Here is a 21,060-nt window from a genome sequence, read left to right on the forward strand (position 1 = left end):
AATATTGTAGCCAGAACAATGGGAGAGGCCCCAATTCTGTGTGTGTGTGCAACAACAGTGACAGAGGCGCTCCTCACCTGGAAGTCAAAGGTCTCGTCACAGTTGAAGACAAGAACAAAGCGGCCCAGCTGATGTCCAAGGGCCTTCACAGACTCCGTCTTGCCAGTGCCGGCAGGCCCTGCAAGGAGGCGACAACATTAGTGCCTCAAGAAGAAAAAGGAAGCAGGAGTGAATGCTCGTTAATGTTTAAATATTCAACCTGATGTTTGCTTGGATCCAAGCTTTAATAGTTGAAAATTTTTTGGCCACAACAAACTGTCTTTCAATATTTTTACTTTGCATGAATGGCATTATAAATTATTTTAAACCAAAGAATTTATTTGCTGGCATAAGGGACTTTTTCTTACAATTTGCACAGGTTCAGACAGGTTGTGGTCCGCACACAAGCGAATGGTGTGCAGGCAATAGAGGCTCAGTCTTCGAAGAAACCTCATTTTGTTGCACTCTTACTGCCAACACAGAGCAATAAATGTAAAGGAGACAACGCTACAAAACTATCTGCCATCAGGCCCTTGTTGCTTTTGTTCCCACTCCACACCCTACCAAGAATGCCCGCACGCCAACTCAGACAAAAGGCTTTTAAAAAACATGCCTCAAAGGCAGTTATTTTTATCTGAGCAGGCTTGTTATCTGAAAGAGCTTTAATGGCTTCTGTTTTTTGCAAATTTCGCATGCCAGGTAACACACGTTCGATCAGAGAATACTAGGGGTGAAAATGTTTCAAATTTCGAATACGAATTGAATATCTTCCTTATTCGAAGTGTATTCAATTTGAGAAATTCATACTCGAAAGTTTCCAAATTTATTCGGCAGCGACCAAATATCCTGGAAAAGTGGCAAAGATTAGCGCAAGTAACAATTATATGCGTGCCACGCATTCTCATAAAGGCCATACTACATGGTCCCGCAATTACCGATGTACTCACAAGTCATGTCAGTGATGCTACCGGCTTAGGCCACTTTGGAGCAGCTTTTGGAGCAGGCAAAAATGCGTTTCGGAGCAGCAAAACCAGCTTTCGGAGCAGGTGTTGATAGAAGCAATTTTAAGACACGTATTGTATTCTTGATAGATAATCGCTAAAAGCATGCCCTTCAACGGCGCAGGCCGCTGTATGGCTAGGCCTAACGCCACTAGACCCGCTTCAATCGAAGCTTGCCTTTCATTTCTGGCAATTAAATTTAATCCAAACAAGAACAATACATAACCAGAACTTTTTGGCATGCCAACCCATTTGCAACATGGGTGTGCTTACCACGGGGCACCAGGATAACGTTTGTGCTGCAGCCATGCCAAAAAGAAATTTATAAAACTCCTGCACTGTAGTTAAACGCAACAATTTAATATAAAAGGGCAGTAAATACTCTTGTTACTTCATGTTTGTATCTTCATTACTACACACATTCGATATTCGAAGGCAGTTTTTTTCCTTACTCGTATTCGATTTGTATTCGAAAATTTCAATATTCGTACATCCCTGGAGGTAACAGAGCAAGCACTGGTCTTGCCATCTAATTTTTATTTTTTGATTTGTACATACTGCCAATCTAATGAGGATTATCACAGAGGGGCAAACCGTCAAATATAGATGTTTGTCAACAAGAGAAAATGAATAGAACAATTTTACAGATCCCACTTGCGTTGTTTTAACCAGTGCATGCAGAGTGAGAATAGCAGGCGAACATGAACACATCTGTCATGGGGTAGCAGAGTTCAACACTGAAGATTTCATTAAAAAAAAACTACGTAAAAAGTGTAAAGACGTTGCTATGGTAAGCTTAGGAAGCAGTACAAAACAGACACATCCAACTTGTTTATGTTTGGTCCAAGTTTTCTACTAATTCCGAAAATTTAATGACGAACTGATAGTGATGGATGAATCAAAGCTGCTCCACTCCCTCACAGCATGGGAGAAAAAGTTAAATTAGAGTTAATGAGTGTTTGTGACATGTTTCTCTGGTTTTTAAAAGTGAGAAGTATTTGGAAGTGTCGATATTTCAAATCCCAAGTTCCATCAGTCCCCTGGTGAACGCGAGCTTCGAACCGATACTGACCGAAGGGCGATCCGCCCAGGCGGGCCTCCAGGGCCTGGGTCATGGTGAGGTAGCAGCGGTCGGTGAGGGGCGTCTGCACCAGCTTGTCCTGCACGCCCAGGTACTCAAAGCCGTAGCCGAAGCGCGCGTTGGCCATGTGGATGGACAGCTGGCGCAGCACCTCGGGCTGCCGCGGGTCAAAGTGGAAGCGCATCTGGCTCAGCCACTGGAAGTCCCGGGGGCCCCGCACGCCGCCGCGCAGCAGGGAGCGCGTCACGTCACGCTTGTGCACAAACTCCGTGATCTGCACAACGCAGGGGGAAATGGAAAGAAGGGGCAGCGTTCGTCCGCTGCACCGTGAACTTCGTGATCGGCTCACCAGCCCTCCCTCTTGCAGTCACGTCCTGCAAGCGGCTTCAACAATACCTGCCCACAATAACTGGCTCACGACAACGTTGCATGCTGCAAAGTAACGTTGCTCACGACAATGTTGCAAAGTAATTTCGTGGTGTGACAAATGGCAGATGCCTGTTACCGTATTTATTCGAAAATAGGTCGAGCACGAATATAGGTCGACCCCCTAAAAATTGAAGTCGCCGAAAAAAAAAAATAATACATTCGATTATAGGTCGACCCATACTTTTAAGAAAAAACTTCAGGAAACTTTTTAAAACTCCCATTTATTTACAACGCGGTCACCTCACTGGTCGGAGCCACACACTGCGTCGTCGTCCGAACTTGCGCCGCATGCGCCGCAGTTCATTACCCACCCCCGCCCCCGACTGGCTTTGAAGGCTGAACGACCAATCCTGCCTCGCAGCGCTAACTGTTGAGCTTTGGTCTGAATATCGCACGCTCCTCTTCAACGTGCAGCCGGAGTTTTTTCTCGAGAGCACCGTGCCTCCCAATTGTAGGGCCACGAAACGCACGACGCAGTCCCCTACAAGCAAAAAGTTCGTCCCGCTGTTTCCGCCATCCCCTGATCAGCTTTTCATTAACGTCTAACTCTCGCTGAGCGGCGCAGTTGTTCAAGTTCTCAGCAAACAGGATCACCCGCCGCTTAAAGTCCGACATGACATCGTTAAATGCGCACGAGAAAAACGTTATGTGCGGAAATCACAACGAAGCAAACACAAAGGAAGTGCATGAAACGGAGAACGGGAGATAGTAGAGACAGCGAGCGAAGCAGGCAACGCCGTTCCGTTCACGAGGTGGCTACACTAGGTGGCGAAAGTCACCTTTACCCCCACCTCGCGCTAGCCGCTACCGCGGCTCCGAAGACACCAAGCCAAGCCAATCTGGCTCTCTAGCCAGTACGCCAGCTCGCTCGTGTCCGGTTCGGCCGCAGGTAATGCGCGATAGCCGGCAGTGACTGTGGGTGGTTTTCTTACGCTGATTGTTTTGTTATTTTTTCCTTTATTTTCTTGCCTGTCTTTGTTCTAGATGCTCCGCGCTGCCGCCTCAAATTGAGGAGCGCCGGGCGCGACGGAGAAACGGATCGCTCAGTGCGCTCGCCATTTTTGATCACGACTATAGGTCGAGGTTCTTCGGGCACGATTATAGGTCGACCCTCAATTTTTAAGCACATTTTCAGAAAAAAAAGGTCGACCTATATTCGAATAAATACGGTAATTTTGCTAAAACAGTCTTTATGAGAATTACCCTTAAAAAAGACCCTCTTTTGTTCCAGTACTCCACCAACAATACAATTCTGTCAGAAGTAACTCAATACAAGTACCTTGGTCTCTGGATTACAAAAAATCTATCCTGGTCAAAACACATAGATTTTGTAGTAGCTAAATCTCTCCGTAAACTTTTTTTCCTAAGGCGTTCTTTAAGATCAACCACACCAACTATTCGTCTCCTCGCTTACAATGCCATTATCCGTCCTATACTGGAGTATGCTGTGGTCATATGGGACCCGTTCACTCAGACTGATATCCAAAAACTTGAAAGGGTGCAAAAAAAGGTTGTTAGGTTCATTTATAACTCGTACGGTCCTACTTCGATTACAAACCTTCTCTTGAAAAGCAAATTGCCAAACATTCCGGACCAAAATCGAATATTGCGCTTAAAATTTCTCTTCCAGTTGATAAAAGGTCACTATGCAGTTGACACATCACATATCGTTCACTTTTCATCGGGTTACGCGACAAGACAGAGACACAATCTTACTATCTCTCCATTGATGCAACGAACCAATTGTTTCAAATATTCTTTTTTTCCTAGGACAATCGTGGATTGGAATAATCTACATAACGATGTTGTTACCCTAAGTACATTGTCTGCTTTTGAAGATTCACTGCAGAAATGATTGTTATCTATGTTTGTACCTTGCTTTTTGTTGATTCTCTTGTCTCGAAGAATCACTGCAGCTATCGGTTACATAAGTTTGTACTTCATTTGTTTTTGATTGTTTGTTTGCCTGTTACCACTGATGTTCATGTTTTGTACCACCCCTGCTATGATCTTGTAAAAGATCGCAGTATCAATAAATAAATAAATAAATAAATAAATAAAATGCTAACCACTAAGCCTTGCTTTCCTTCCTTTAGTCTCTTGACAGCCATAGGTATTTACAGTTTTACCATAGACTGCATGCACTCTTGAACGTATAACCGGGGCAGTGGATGCGATATTTCTATGGACGGATCTGTCGTAAGGAGCACAGGTTGTTGCATAGTCAGGCGATGCATAACCAGGATTCCACTGTAGTGCTTGCAGGCTTACAGAAGCTATGCTGCGTTTGGAGTTGCACTGAAGCTGCAATTTTTTAATAAATTTTTGAGTCAATACTCTGTAGATAAGCAATGTGTACGACGATAAAAACTGTAAAAACCCGCGTATAATACGAGGTTTTTTTCCATATTTTACTATGTAGAATTTGTGCCTCGTATTATATGTGGATCCCAAAGTTTTCAGCCGAAAATTTGCACTTTCGGTTTCGGTTTCAGCGGAGGGTGGGCCTACTTGCGGTGGTGTTAGCTGGCTGCTGCTTCTCTCAGCCGGCGCCATTTTGATTGTTTTGACCACGTGAAGGATCGGCACGTTTGCCGCAAGTCTATCACGATGTCAGGTGCACGAAGGCAGTATTCAGCGGCAATTAAAAGAAAAGTTATTTTATGTGCCGAGACCACCAGGAATTGCGCCGCAGGACGGCAGTTCGACGTCACCAAAGGCAGCATTCGCGGGTGGAGAAAGCAACTGGTGCTTGACTGGATAAAGTCTGTGTGGTGTCAGCGGCCTGGAGCACTGTTTGGGGTTCCCGTCAGTGCTCGTGTTGGACGCCTTTCGCTGCCACCTGCCCGATTCCGTGAAGAAGTTGTTGCGCGAACCCCGCATCAAACTCATTGTCATTCCAGAAAAAATGACATCCCAGCTGCAACCGCTAGGCGTTTGCATCAACAAGCCTTTCAAAGACTGCATCAGGTCCTGCTACCAAGAGTGGATGAGGTCAGGAGACCCGTAAGTGACAGCTACCGGATGGCTGACACGGGCTTCTCCAGCGGTGCTTTGTGGCTGGATGGCGGATGCGTGGGCCAGCATCCCAGAGCAGCTCGTCAGTCGCTCTTTTATGAAATGCGGCACCTCGAACGCCCTTGATGGCACTGAGGACCACTTTCTGTGGGAAGACATTTCCAACAAGGCAACTTCAAGAGACAGCGGCAGCGAACCTGACGATGACTGAACGAACGTCGGGAGACAGTGCCAGCGAAAACTGACAATGACTGAAGGGTAACTGCAGTGCAAATAAATGTTTTCTGTGCTCTTTACCTCGTATTATATGCAGATGAAAACTTTTTTTCTGATTTTGCGGTCCCCGAATTACACCTCGTATTATACGCGGGTCCGTATTATACGCGGGTTTTTACGGTGCTTGCAGGCTTACAGAAGCTATGCTGCGTTTGGAGTTGCACTGAAACTGCAATTTTTTAATAAATTTTTGAGTCAATACTACTGTAGATAAGCAATGTGTGCAACGATAAAAACTAGAACAAATAAAAAGAGGAAGGAAGAGGTGGTACGGACAAACTAAGGCAATTTGAATGTGATCCAGCATTTGCACTTCTTTTAATTACAGTACAATACGATTGTTACACAGTTGTTGCACCTAGGCCAAATAGATTGTGAGATTTTGCGGTATGAGCCCAAACTGCTTCCTCTGAGGAAATGGAGTTTTTTTGAACGCTGCTGCCAGTAGAGGCTACTAATGCAAGTAGGTTTTGCTAGCCCTGCAAATGTACGAGATGAGCTGTTCTGTTTCTAGCGTTTCAGATTTGCGACATTCCCCCTGGGAGGAACAACTTCTGGAATGCCATTACCGTGCTGGGAGCAACACCTTGGCTATGGAATGCGAGGTAGTCAGTGCTTATGTTGAAGCTTTCTACTTTGCCTCCACCAAACATACTGCACCTAGGCACCCAAATGCAGAGCGCCTCGGGAACCCTTAGGCCTCAACGTCGAGCTGGGCATGGGCCAGAGGAAGCGCCCAATACTACCGACCAGGTGTTCCAGCTTCTTGCGGCGCAGTGCAGGCTGCTCCTGCAGCACCGAGTCGGCGAGCACGTTGAGGGTCTGCTCCACCGACTGCAGCACCGCTTCCAGGGGCTCGGGACTGGCATCGGGGCCGGCCTTCTCCATCGTCTGCAGGGCCGCCTCCACGTCTTCTGACCACGAGATTTGTGCAGCCAGCACCACGATCTGGCTCTGCGCGTGTCGGGGTGGCAGGAGGGGGCAGGGCCCGCCAAGGAGCGGTCACAACACCAGCACAGACACTCCAGGTGGCGCACATTTCACGGGCAATTCTCGGCCCAATAATCACGCTGTGCAACAGGTAAACCTTGGCATCCCTTGTGGCGAAATGGTGCTGACAGCGCACAGTGGCACAGAGACTCTTTATGAGTCAATACAGTGTATGCTCAGCAATCCTGTGTGGTTCGTCTTGCTAAATGAGGAAGTCAAAAAAGCTAAAACATTTCTCCACAGTGACAATTTCACCTAGTTAAAGGAGCCATGAAGAGAAAATGCAAGTTGGTTTTATTCGAAAGATTTCGTGTTTTATAGTGCCCCTAGCGCTTGTCCGGATACAAACGGTGCTTTATTCACTGAGAAATTAAACAATTTAGGTTAAAATTTTGATTTTCCCGCTCAATCGTGCGTTTTCGTGGTCCCAAGTGACATCACAGGAACCGACCGCTCTGCAGCCTAGAGTACCTTCATTCACGCATCCGCCGTACAGGGTAGAGACACGTATACGCTGGCGCCGCCATTTTTGGTTGCTCGCTCGCCGCCGAAGCAAGTCATTGTGTCAAAACCGCGCTAAAATTATCGCCGCAACGCGGTTTACTGAAGAATTTTAAATCATATTGTCTGTTTCGCGTTGCTAGGTCTCGTGGGAAACGAAAAGAATAACGCGCTGAGCCCGTTGGCCCAATTGCGGCGGCACGGGACCGTTCGAAGGTTGTCTCCACCCTGTACAGCGGTGTTGGTTTGTTCCCGCGTTTCTTTACGTTCCGTAACCTAGATGGCGCCACCATACCGTGGCAAGCGTTTGGTTTGTTTTTGCCCGCATTTAAACCTGGCTTGTTTTTGTTCTGGGAGAAAATATTCGTTCCCTGAAACAGTGCTCGCTCGACAAATGGGGTCACGTAAGACACCGTTGCTTGCGTCAATCGGCCAGTGTCGTCTGAGACAATCCCAAGCCCCGTAGTGCTGTGCAGTGAAACCAAGCATGCTGTGCGCAGTACGAACAGCAGAACGCATCAGTACTTCTATGTTTACATGTGCTTTCGTAACTTCCACTGTTTGTCCCATCATTCTTATTGCTTTGTAAAGAATGTGCCCTAAATTTAAGCGCAAATCACTCGTTCGTCTAGTTTGTAAGTTCTACCTAATTTGCGTCTGCTTCTGCCAGCCTCCGCCAATCGCAGATCTTAGCCCATGTGACGACATAGGTTCTGTTGCGGAAATGAGCTGGTGGGTCGCATGACCATTCCCGTTTTTCCTAATTATGTAGCTTATTTGAGCGAAGTTTACGTTAAAAGTGGTGTCAGTATGATTAAAACGAGACAATCTTTTGAATGAACCAAACTTGTGTTTTCTCTTCATGGCTCCTTTAAGCACCAAAGCTGTAAGCCACAAAAGATGCCAAAAGAAGAGTTCGCAAATAGGCAACAGCCAGTTTTCACGCCTGCACGTTATATGCACTTTAACGTTAACCCTTCGAGGGTCGCCACTGTACGACTTTGCCAACACGCCCTCCATAGTTGCTGCTGTAACATTACAATACCTAGTAAAGGTTTACATTTCGCCCACTTTGTGCTCCCCGGATAGTTCGCGAGGGGCTGGCATTGGCATCTCTTCAACGGTGGCAAACTTGTTTCATCAGGGTTCCACCTTCCGGGCATTGAAGGAATGGATTTTTGATGCAGCCCAGCTCTCAGCCCAGTTTATTTTCCCCTGGCTCCTTTGTGTGCCAGATGCTCCGGCACCGACCTGCTTGTGTCACATAGTGTGCCTGCTTAGAGTTTGTGTCTTAATTAGCATGCCATGCAGTTTAATTCAGTAAGGCACTGCACTTTGAAAGGTCTTTGAAACTGGTTTGTTTTATTATCTTTTGGACTCCATTTGTTTGCTGCCGTGCGTTTGCATGTTACAATTCCTAGAGCCCCTCACTTGTTGCGGCGGAACATTTCAAATTCTGCGATTCTAGATAGGGGAATCTGCAAAATTCCACGGCAACATTGAAAAGGCATAAGGCTCATGTACAGTTCATTTTTTAGACACTTCAGACTCCTGACATGCTAGATTTCATTTAAAACTGACAGAAGCTGTTGTGGCTGAGCATCTGGTGATGCTTTGTGCTTTTTTCACAAAAGAGAATGGCGCTTGTGAGACACGATGTCGCCATAGCGACTGAATTACTTTTCTGCGTCAACAGAGTTGATTGGCACCGACAGTTATTTAAGGGCAGTGGAAGAAAGTGTTGGAGTCTGGTGTTCCATCCCAGCCCAGAAAGCCGGGACATCAGAACCTTCACCTGGCTTTTCTTGTTTAGAAAGAAATGGTGCCAAGTCCCTGTCACTAGACTTGAGGTCTTGGGCAGACTTTAGGTACACTTTCCATTCAGCAGCTAGGGCTAGGGATTCTTCCCAAAGTCCAGGAATGGCCCCAAACTCTGATCTCTTCTCTGAGAGACACCCAACTTGCAGGGGATCCAAGCACCTCGCACTCTTGAAGAACTTCCAAGTGTCACAAGTATACTAGCGCCTTGCTAGCCGCTTCACTCATTGCACCCTTCATTTTGTTTGCAATCTGACGGGCCCTGTTGAGTGCGTTGTTCTCTTTCTGTGGCTATGGCTAGGCCCCTTGATTCGGGTGGAGGCTGCGCCAACTAGCCACTTTTATTATTTGACAAGGTTGGAATATGCAGATACAAATTCAAATTTTCAACAGTAAAAACGTTGCAGACAAATAATAGAAACTATTTTGCCATTAGTAATAGAAAATACCACTTTTCCGCCACATTTCACCAAATCTATCGTTTTGGGGACGTAGCGCCACACTTTTAACGGGTTTTTTGGATTTCCGCGGGAAAACCTTAATTCCGCAATTTTTTGCGGAATCGCGGAATCGCAGAAAGCTAGGGGCTCTAACAATTCCCTACACATTTGATTTGCAATCACTTTATTGTATTCCTTTAACGATTCTTTTAATTAAAATGTGTAATTATAAGTTTTGGCCACAGGTGCACATTTTTTAAGGGAAAAAAAACTATTTTTGAAGAGCTAAGAGCACATCTGTGCAAGTGAGCAGCGGAGTAATGCAAATTAATGGTACTAGCAAGCCCTCCCCCGTTTTCGTGTGCAGAGTGGCCGTACCTGGTAGCGGTCGGTCCAGTCCATGTAGTCTTGCAGGTTGATGGTGCCCTGCTTGAAGGGGGCGCTCTCAGCCACGGCTGAGGCCAGCCGCTTGGCCAGCGTCACCCGCATCTCCTTCTCCACCAGGGTCAGCCACTCGTTGATCTTGGGGTTCTCCGCTATGGACACCGGTGTGCTGAACACCATCTGCACACCACACCCCACCCAGCCATTCAACCGACAGGAGGGGAGAAGTAAGTGCTCGCCACACCGGGGAGGCATGTGAGGCACTCACATTCCGTTCCTTGCTATGCTTCTGTCCCTAGGGCACGACACTTCTCTACTACTACAAACACCGCTTCAACCAAATTCACTCCACAACAAAGCCTTTTTAATTGCTTGCCAGTTACCTGTATGAGTTATTGTACAGAAATTCTCCTTTTCAACGAGCATCTTCCCTTACATCATTCTGCTTCAACTAAATTATTGCGTAGGAAAAACTAGGATTTGCTGTTTATTATAACATGTTATAACATGTTGTAACAATATATCATAACAATCCCAACCAAAGATAACTGAAGTGCTCTTGAACTCGGTGTCCCACCACGAGTGCAAGGTCTCGCGATTCACAGCTTCGCTTTGCCGATCAGCGAGAGAGCACTAGGACCACCCGCAAGCCGGGCGGCTTTGGCAGAGGAAGAAGAGAGCGTGCCCACCTGTTCGCCCTCCTTGGAGGACAGGCCCGTGACGAGGGTGTTCTCCTCATTCAGCATGATGGAGGCCACGCCAGCAAACATCTTCTTGAAGTGCTTCTGCAGCCGGGGAATGTTCTTGCTGTTGCCAATGATCTCCAACAGGTCCTCGTCACCCACAAAGTAGAACCTGCACAGCCAGGGCAAAAGGTTAGATAACACACTTGAGCGGCCACCTTCTCTTCTTTCCTGAAACGGCCCAATGCAGGCCCAGCGTGTGCCAAAAATGCAAGGCTACCCATATGCTGCAAAAGACGCCAAGATGGCTTTGTACTCAACTTCCACCAGGCCAGTGCAGTCAGGTCCCTCAACAGTGGAATTCCTGGTCAACACGGCTGGGCATAGGCCAGAAAATGGACCCCTCCCGGGGTACGTCACACGGCGGCCATTATGTGACGGCAAGCACACGTGCTCAGTGTGGCAAGGTGGGTTGTTGGCAAAACATTCGAAACAGCACGTGATGCGTACGCAGTGAAACTGCTTTGGACACGCGCAAAAGTGGAGTTTTTGTTTATGTGTTGGTTTTTCTGATGCCGGTGGGGTGGGGTGTTGTGCTTTCGGCTAAGCAAATCGTGCGAGCAAAGGTGGCGGCATCAGACTCTTTCGCGTCCCCAAAAGGTTAAATTCAAGCATAGTGGATGCGCGCAATGCAGCCAGCCTAAGCAGCAACATGTTCTGCTCTTACTTGTAGCAACATTTCCTATTTTCAAACTTCTGCTGTTCCTCAAAGCGCTGTCACGCCGTCTGCATTGGCAGTCCGCACTGATTAGTGCCATGGAACAACGCTGTTTGTCAATCCTCTGCAATTATGCCACACCAGCAGAACCTTTGTCCAGTATGATAGTGCCAGGGGAGGGGGGGGGGGTAGAGAGAATTTTGTGCTGCGAAATGTTGTCATGTCTTGACGAAGTAGAGTACGGTATTAAACAGACAATGAATGTCTAGCCTGCCTAGGCGACTTGCGATAAATGTTTCAACAAGCGATCCACGATAGCCGCCTACCGCCAGATCGACTACAAGTTTGGTCATATAGGCATCTGTTCAAGATGAAAGCGGTATTGTAAGTGCCATAAATTTATCGCTTGATCCATTATACTATGCTTTGAGGCTGCGGTGAAACAGATGCCTGCCATGCTCGCATTTAGCATCATGCCTTCGCCGCAAGATGGGTCGTTCACGTGTCTGTGTTGCTACACATTGAACCCAAAAAGTGAGCTAGCTCAAAGTGAACGGACTCAGTGAATGTATTCTTTTGTTGCAGTCTCCCAAAGCTGACGTATCCGCGGGGGGTACGAGGCCACTAACTTTGCCTATGATGGAATAATGACTACCGATAACTTTAGTACCACAATTGCAAGCTATGCACTAACCATATGTAGCTGCTATGTGCACTCTGACAATGACTATGAACCATTTCGCGATTTCACTGGGGGGAAAAAATTTTAAAAATCCCGGGCCATCTCCACTAACGTGAAACCTGGGGAGGGGCGAAGCATGCAGTGTACAGGCGTATTCTTGGCACCTTGGCAGTTTTGCCAACGGAGATGAAACCGTTGGGAGCGTGGAGGTATACAGCGTCAAGTCTCGTGTCTTTGAAGCACGAAGCATTCTAGCGAGAGACATAATCGAGCGTCCCGGTGTTTTTTTAGTACGCATTACGAAGCGTTTCAGCGCAAGGCGTAAAACGAGTGTCCCGGTGTTTCTTTTTTTCTTTTTCTTTCTTTTTGCGCACTTTACGTTCTAGCGCCCTAAAAAAATGGTATGTAGAGCATAACATCATCCCAATATTTTTACTGGACTAATTTTTGGCTTATTTTACTTTTTTCTCCTTTCATGCTTTCCTTTTTCCCCCTCGACATAAAATCTTGTGTACGCCACTGTCTCTGGGCAATGCAAGGCAACCAAGAACAGCAGCATACACGCTGCCTGATGCCCCGCAGCAACATGACCAAACAGCCATCTGTGAGATGGTAGCAGGCCTGGTGAGCATACTATTTTTAGTTTTAAGGCCCTGCCCTGGTTACGTCATTTCAGACATCACGAAAAATGAATGAACTTCCTTGGTATGTAGCCGAACACAAAGCACCTTAAAAAACATTCCTGGAACACGTCGCAAGGACCCCTTTTCGGCTTTTCTGCCACTTATCTAAAAGCATTAATGCCCCAGCCATTAGTTGACCGTATGGTACATGGTGGTGTTGCGACGGTTGTTGGTGCAGAAAGCCACATGGACATGCGACAGCCCCAACTGTGCTAGGTTGACCCCCACCTGTAACATAAGCGGCCAGCAACGGTCCAAATCAACAGCCCATCCTTTCTTGCGGGCACCGCACGGCTAAGTCTGGCCGTCGGCGCAGGCCCGTTCTGCCAACCACCGCCCCATTTCGCGGCAGCCAGTAGGCGCACCCCATCGCGCACGTGTGCTTCGTGACGTCACGGTGTTTACATACAGGGAGAGGTCCATTGCTTTTGATTTTTTTGCTCGTGGATTTGTTCTTTTTTTTTTTTTGGCAAGAGGTCAAAAAAAGTGCAGCTTGGACCTATATAGGAATAAATATCCTCCCACTGGTAGGAAGAAGACAGTGCCCAGGGTTACCTGAACTGCTTTACTCCTCCATCAGAACCAAAGCCGCAGCACTGGTGATCTGCACGAGCCCCGTGCAGGCCTTGCAACCTTAGCACACAATAAGCCCACCCATTCTGCTTGGAAGCAGCAAGAAAACGGAATTATGAACAAGGTAACCCTATGGAATAGCTGCCTTCATTCAAAACAAACACTTTTGTAGAGCACACCATTTGTTTTCAGTCTAAGATTGGGTGTACAAGTGATCTTGGCAAGCTATAGGAAAAACAAAAACAATGAAAATAGTAATGAGGGCGAGGATGCAAATACCGTATTTACTCACGTAATGAACCCTCCCCCCTTCCCTTTTCTTCTTGAGAATTTACTTTTGTCACATTGAATAAAAAATGCAGCACAAATGTTTTTATCTCAGCATGGTTGCTGATGCCATAGATGATCGCAGTAACTTGATATCACGCTACAGTTCGCGCAGAAATGCTAAAAACGCATTCCAACAAAAAAATCTCAACAGTAGCCGGAAAAGTGAGCGCAAATGCCGTGGCTCACAATTTAAAAATTGCGCGCTTGCGGAGTGCCACCTGCTGAATGCAAAACAAACCTTCTTGCGCCATAGAAACATTGCGGCGTGCGAACAAAGCACAAAACGTACTCCGCACTCTATCCCTGCTCTTTGCTGTTTCGGCTGGTTTTGGCGGCGTGCGAACAAAGCACAAAACATACTCCGCACTCCATTCCTGCTCTTTGCTGTTTCCGCTGGTTTTGGCGGCGTGCGAACAAAGCCCTTAACGTACTCTGCACTCCTCCGCTCTTGCTGTTCCGCTATGTTGCCATTACGCTCTGTGGTTTCGTTGTTCAGCTGTGTTGCGACCTTTTTTTGTGCTCCTGGTGCGCGCCGTATGATGGGCCAGTATGTGAGCTACACAGCCGGTTTTAAACTGAAGGTGGTGGAGCATGCATTGATACACGTGGTAATTGCATGGTGAGCGGCACTTCAGTGTTGACCCAGTGCGTGCACGCTATGGGTGAAAACGAGAGGTTTCTGGGCGGTGAACAGGGATCACCGTGCGTTTCGTGGGCCCAAAGAAGGGAAGTTTCCAGGTGTCGGAAAAAATAATTTGCAGTGCCTCGACGGCACGGAAGACGGTGCGCTGTGGGCCGACAACAAAGGTGAAGCCGCAAGCGACTTCACTGAGGAGGGCAGCTCCATATGACTAGCATGTTGGGAATAATAAAAAAGAAATTTGATTGCATAATTACCTACATGTTTTTACGAAAATGGCAAGGCTCTAACAGCACTTCTCTTAGCAACTTCATTGTATGAAATTTCAACTTTTAAAAATCTCTTGCAAATTTTTCCCCCATAATGAACCCTCCCCCCAAATTCATGCTGGATTTTCTAGAAAAAAAAAGTGGGTTCATTACGAGTAAATACGGTAAACGGTTGGTGCCAGGGGTTGTGCGCGGCTGCAACCAAGTGGGGCTGCCTCGAGTATTGATAACACAGAGGACAACTATCCCAGGCCCCCTTTTTTCAGAACCCGCCGCGGTGGCTCAGTGGCTAAGGCGTTGCGCTGCTGAGCACGAGGTCGCGGGTTCGATTCCCGGCCGCGGCGGCCGCTTTTCTGATAAAGGCGAAAAGCCAAAACGCCCGTGTGTACGAGATTTCGGCGCACGCTAAAGATCCCCAGGTGGTCAAAATCAATCCGTAGCCCTCCACTACGGCGCACCTCATCGCCTGCGTTGCGTCGGCGCGTTAAACCCTACAATCAATCAAATCACCCCTTTTTTCAGGAAAGTGCACCAGTGACTTCCAAACTGCCTTTCCGTCGACAACGCTGGTAAAGCCGAAAGCAGGCTCTGCGGGCGTCATCCTTGCCTGGGGAAGGAGGAGCGCTCCCGCTCGAGGTACTCTCCCAGGGCCTTCTGGATCTTGCCAAGCAGGTCTGCCAGCCGCTCCAGTGAGCGCTGCACCCCCTGGATGTTCAGCACATCCAGCACAAGCGGGCTCTTGCTCACTTTCTTCATCAGGGTCAGGAACTCGGAGCTGATGCTGCATTGCGCGCCAAGAGGAGAAATGCTCAACAGACATCAGGCACGCCATTCAAAGGCACGCCACTGGCTGCTTTCACACATGCATCCAACCCCCCTTGCACATGGTGGAATTGGAAACAGGTTAAGTGCTTCCACCAAACACGCAGTTTTAAAGCAGAATGCTAAGCCCAGCGATGCATCATTAAAGAAACCATGAAAACAACATATATTCTTGCTTTTTTTGAAAGAACTACTCTTTGATAACCTTCTCAGCTCCATTCCAACAAGGAAGAACCTTGTTTTTGCATTGACGATTACTAATATTCAAAAACTTCAAATTTTCCGCTACCTGACTGCCAGTGATGTCAGTGGCAAGGTAGCAAAAACAGGGTAACTAGCCTATTAGCTCCATGTTAGCACTAAAGTGGTGCAAACAGAATCAGAGACAACCCTCCAATCACACGATCTTGTTTACTGGCAACCCTTTGTTGACAACCTTCAAATCTACAAGTTGGTCCAAGGAGCAGTACAAGAAAGTGGTTGATAAGCCGTACTTTTTCATTAGTTCCTTCTATATATTTTAATGTTTGACATTTGCAAAAAAATTCACATTATTGTCATTTCAACACAGCAATCTTTTCAATAAACCGAACTTGAATTTTAATGATCCCTCTGTGGCCAGTCAAGAACCTTTACCAAAAGGGTTTTCACATTTTAAACTGAGCTCCCTAAATCGTAATGGCATTTGGTAGGTACTACGCAAACGGGGTCTCGGGGCAGTCACGTCCACAATAGACGTTCTACAGCTGGTTGAAGATTACAAATTATTTTACAAGTGAGTAATTTGTAATTCTTCACCTTCATGAGTAATTCTTCACCTTCCTTCAAATCGGAATGATAAAATCAACAAAGCAATTGCACCTTCCTCAGTAGCAGCAAGCACTTCAACTTAAAGCTAATTCCCTGCATGCTGAAAACATGGCGCATGCCCGCAACGTCAAATTTTTGCTCCTCTGGCCCGTTCGGGTAGCTAGAGCTCTACTGTTTGCATGAAAATAAAAAGTACAGAAGCAGCAGACTAAGCCAGACGTACCTGGTAAAGCGCGAGGTCTCCATGGGCAGCAAGGTCTGAATGTCAGCGCTGCCAGAGAAGATGCCCTCCAGGTAGACCCAGCGCCGCTGCACGTCGATCCACACGTCGAACAGCGCATTGATGCGGTTCAGCTTCTCCTCCCAGGCAAGAGCATCCTCCTCAAACTCCTGCAGCATGTGTAAGTGGCACAGATGACCCCCAACACTGCCTCAATTGCAAGTCCACCTCACTTAATAAGCAGCTGGCAAGATTGGACAGGCAGGCACTAGTTTTGCGACATCATCTTTCACGCTACTGGAAATTACGTGGCATGCCAACTGCCTATCAAATCACAACCTCTAGCAACCAATGCAATGCTGCGAACTAAATGAAAAAAACTAAGGTGCACAACTCCGCTTGAGCCAGTGCCCTGTTGAAATTTCTGAAGGCTGATACATCCCAACAATAAAAAAAAACAGCATAGCAAGTCCAAGATTAAGAAAAGGCCATTAAAAAGGCCATGAAGACAGAATGCAAGTTTTGTTCATTCAAAAGATCGCCTCGTTAGAATAACACTGGCACCACTTTTAACGCAAACTTCAATCAAATAGGCTATATAATTAGGAAAAAGAAGAATGGCCATGCGATCCATTAGCTCATTTCCCACATTAGAACGCATGACATATGGCTAACAGTTCATCCAGTTTACACAGCCAACATATTTGGCCTGATAAACAGCAGCATTTCGGTAGAAGACCCTTTAGAGCCGGACAGAGAAACTGCATGAAAAACAGTCTTGTTGGGGGACATGCAAAAGCCAGAGGCCAGAATGTGCGAGTGCCTGCTTGCCTTGTAGTAGGGCGAAAGCTTCATGGCGGCCACCGAGTTGATGTGCTCCTTGACCTTGTTGAAGAGGTCATCCCAGCCCCGGATGAGCCGACACTTGTTCTGGTAGTTGACCAGGTCCAGTTCGTAGTTCTGCCAGGCCTCACGCACCTGCAGCAAGGGGGTGGCAGCAGGGGAGGAGAAGCATGAAGCAAGGGCACATGCACAGCCTTGTCCCACAGCTGCACCTTACCCGGACAAAGTTTGGCTTCGACAAACCCCTACACACCGGTGTTTCTTGAACAAAACTAGCGTCCCATTCACTAGGGTACTACAGCCAGCCAATGCCTGTACTTTGCAACCTGTGAATGAACTATCGGGCTTCCTCAGACATAGTGCGAAACAGGCCTCCTGGTCCTCTAGTGCCCCTCCCCCACGTACCTGCTTGAGGAACTCCTCGAGGGCCATCTCGCCCTGTGCGACGAGAATGACATCGCGGACGAGGGCCTCGTTGCGCTGCAGGTCGATGTCCCAGACCAGGCCCAATGTGAGCTCAGAGAGGACCCAGTGGACTCGTAGCGCCCGCATCAGCTGCTTCCAGTGGCGCTCCTTCAGGGCGTCCGACTTGAGCTCCACGATTAGCACGTTCACCTTAGTGTAGCCCATGAGCACCCGCTTGACGTACTCGTACGATGCATACTGCCGCAGCCGCGCTGGCAGCTCCTTCAGCTGGTTCAGCAGGCCGTCCAGCTGCTTGCGGAGCTGCAAGGAAGCACAACAGAAAGCCGTCACAGACCCACTGACCCGCAGAAGCAACTACCCCTATTCGCACGGAGACACTAGACCAGGCCCCTAACCTACGGGGCTGGAAATACCGAAAGCGAAGAAAATGTTGAAAGCAGAGATGGGTATGGAATATATTACACTAAATTTTTTTCCGGTCCCACTTTTGAAATACGCATGCACTTGATGCAACACACGCACACTTGTGCAAGGACTGCACCGGTAACTTGACAGACCAATATTCCATAGAAAAGCAACAAGTCAGCACCATGAACTCTACAATCAGCCCCTGTGACGCCTCCATTATGACCTCCACAGTTTGGCATGCTGCCCCTCTTGCTATCCCCCAGCACATTTAATTTAACGGGGGACACTGGTCTTGAGGACCGAAAATTTGCCAAAAAATCAATATTCTGTATTATTTTTATTTGCAGTCTACAGGTCCCAAAGATTGCACCTGAAAAATACCATAGCTGTATCAAGAATATTCACAAAGCTGTTACCCTTTGAAGTCACCTAAATGGCCATTTTTGCCTATGTTTCCAAACATTGTACCCTATTTTCTCAGAACCAATTTTTTCCCCACATGGTGAGCTGCCGGGCACAATATCTTGGGATGTACTGATTCGATTTATATCATTTTCACTGCATTCGAAAGCTTATGAACTGAGCAGTGCAATAAAACCAGAGAAGTATAGAATTTCCTTTTTTCTGGTGCAAGATTTTATGCAGTTAGTTATACAAAAACATTGGAAATCAATGACCTGACATTTATGAAGTTTACAGCGTTTGCAGAAAATGCTAAAATTACTGCTGTGGTATAGTTGCACTCCCTGGTCCTTCTAGAGCACAAAGGGATAAAGCTATCTGGGTATTTTATAGGTAGATAATTAAAATATTGCTTGAAACGGAGTGGCATAACATGCTGCACAACTCAACTTACACCACAGAGACGAAAACTGACTGCATATTTCTGTTCAGGATGTTAAAATACTCTCAATGTGTAAATCTCAAGCACATATGTAGGTTAAAAAATAACAAAAATGACTTCAAGATCAGTGCAACCCCCTAACTAAGGAAGCCATAAGGTCTGTTGGTTTGCGGAGCAAACAAATTTACACAGTACACAGAGTCACAGCACGCAAGAATGAAGCATTATATAACCATGATTTACAGTATGCACTTGCACAATGAACATACTTTTTTACTCCAAAATTCTATCCATCAGGGTTGCATTGAATATGTGAGAAAAACATTCCCACTTTTTTTCCTGATGCAATTTTAACTTAGCATCCACTCTTCAAACTTATTTTGCACACTTCACACTGCTGCAAAATTACAGTTGTACAAATGCAGCCAGTGCTCAGCAGATAATTCAGTCACAGAACAGAAACACAAATTTTTATCAGGTTGACAGTTTTGTGTGCATTAGAAGCCACCCGAACACCGAGAACAGAATTAAAGCATATATCTGAAGGCTTCCTGTGTGCGCATTTAACAAGTTCGCCCATCATATCAGTGCACCGCGGTATCAGTGTTCAAAGTCAAACACACCGGGGGTACGGCAATAAAGGGGATCGCGTAACAAGACTGTGGCTGCATGTGTTCAAGCAAACGATGAGGTGGCCATACTGCAGAAAACGCTTCTCATGGATGCATTTCAATTGCCAAAACTATGAGCTTGTTCATTGCGCGAGGGTTAAGAAATGATAAAACTTGTAAAAATAACGTACGGGGAAGTGAGTTCATTGCGAGCGAGTTCATTATGCGAGCAAACATGGTAGGTAGATGTAAATTACAAGCCAATTGCAGAAAGCACCCCGCCAGCTGCAAAAGAAAGAAAAGTACCAACAGCAGCACTGCCTGCTAACAGTAATTTTATCAGCGTCTGCAGCCTATTCAGGCAGATGCTATGGGCAACGGCTATACAAAACAATGGCGCAAGATTTGAATGTATGTAAAAATGTACATTTTTTGCTTCTCAGTCAGCTAAAGCTTCAGGCGTGTCTGCCCTCACACCCTGCAAACATGCTGTGACAAACTTTCCTGGCAGGAACCGTCAAGGTACCTCCCACAAAAATAATTGGCCTACAAGTTTACATGCCAGAGGTGTTTCCTGCTCATGCCTACTCCTGCTTTTAACTCGCAGTGCCCGCTTTCTCTTGTAACCTACTCTCGCCAACACCCGAAATCCCAAGCCAGAAGAGGGGGCCCCCCCTACCTTGCGGGCCTGGACGGAGAGCCAGGGCTGCTCCTTCATCTGGTCGATCTGGTCCCAGATCTTGGCCAGCTCCGACCAGACGCCCTTCAGGTCTTGCAGCTCCTCCAGCGCCACGAGCAACCGCTCGTCGCCTGCACTCACCACACCTGAGGGGGGGAAGGGGAAGGTCAGAAGCCCCTCTCTCGCGTCCCCTCCTCCCAGCCGAGTCCCCACCTGGCTCCTGCAGCTCGAGGGCCTCCTTGGCCTTGACCAGGTTCTCGCGGTCCTCCTTGAGCCGGCTGAACTTGGACTCGAAGATGGCCAGCTGGCTGGTTGCCTCGCTCGGCTTCAGGGAGCCCTGCAACCCCACAACCCGGTTTCTTCACCCTCCCGAGCCATCCCCGTTCGGCCCACCTCACGTCACCCGGCTAAACTTGAAACGAGGCTCTCAAGCTCGGGCAGCTGACTTGCCCCACTAAATGTCTGCAAAACTGGCTATACCGGCTACACTACTGGTGTGTGCAAATAGTGATCTTTACCTTCAATGAAAACAGCTACAAAAAAAAAAGTAACCAGCAGCTGCCACAAACACTGCAATAAGAACTCAACTGGCCATTTATTTTCCTGCAACACACACAACAGCTGTCGAAGTTCAGTAAATGCAAAGCGATTCTCATGCCACCACATGAAGCCCAGAGAATGGCTATGCATTTGATACACTGAGCATTAATCAACCTGTTCCAATTTTTGTGTGCAGTAACGCCAGATTGGGGTGCACTGCACAAAGCCACCACTGTTATCAAAAGCCGCCACATAAATGGCACTCCAAGTTCTTCATCAGCCGTGTCCTTTTCTTTGCCCCT

The 21,060-nt window shown here is 47.2% G+C and overlaps 1 protein-coding gene across 1 annotated transcript in view; it reads right to left on the bottom strand.

The window, feature by feature from the left end:
• Positions 1–21,060, bottom strand: part of LOC144139424 (dynein heavy chain, cytoplasmic-like) — a 157,593-nt gene that overhangs the window by 87,307 nt on the left and 49,226 nt on the right. The window contains exons 20-30 of the mRNA XM_077671760.1: positions 20,432–20,555; positions 20,219–20,364; positions 17,656–17,976; positions 17,239–17,385; positions 16,411–16,577; positions 15,163–15,336; positions 10,667–10,832; positions 9,972–10,157; positions 6,595–6,798; positions 2,113–2,395; positions 78–178 (exon numbers count right to left, since the gene is read on the bottom strand). Of these exons, the coding sequence (XP_077527886.1) occupies positions 78–178; positions 2,113–2,395; positions 6,595–6,798; positions 9,972–10,157; positions 10,667–10,832; positions 15,163–15,336; positions 16,411–16,577; positions 17,239–17,385; positions 17,656–17,976; positions 20,219–20,364; positions 20,432–20,555 (2,019 nt within the window). The remainder of the gene's footprint in view (positions 1–77; positions 179–2,112; positions 2,396–6,594; positions 6,799–9,971; positions 10,158–10,666; positions 10,833–15,162; positions 15,337–16,410; positions 16,578–17,238; positions 17,386–17,655; positions 17,977–20,218; positions 20,365–20,431; positions 20,556–21,060) is intronic.

This window comes from Haemaphysalis longicornis, unplaced genomic scaffold, assembly GCF_048455015.1.
Source record: "Haemaphysalis longicornis isolate Haplotype H1 unplaced genomic scaffold, Haemaphysalis longicornis Haplotype H1 scaffold_1, whole genome shotgun sequence".
In the NCBI taxonomy this organism is placed as follows: domain Eukaryota; kingdom Metazoa; phylum Arthropoda; class Arachnida; order Ixodida; family Ixodidae; genus Haemaphysalis; species Haemaphysalis longicornis.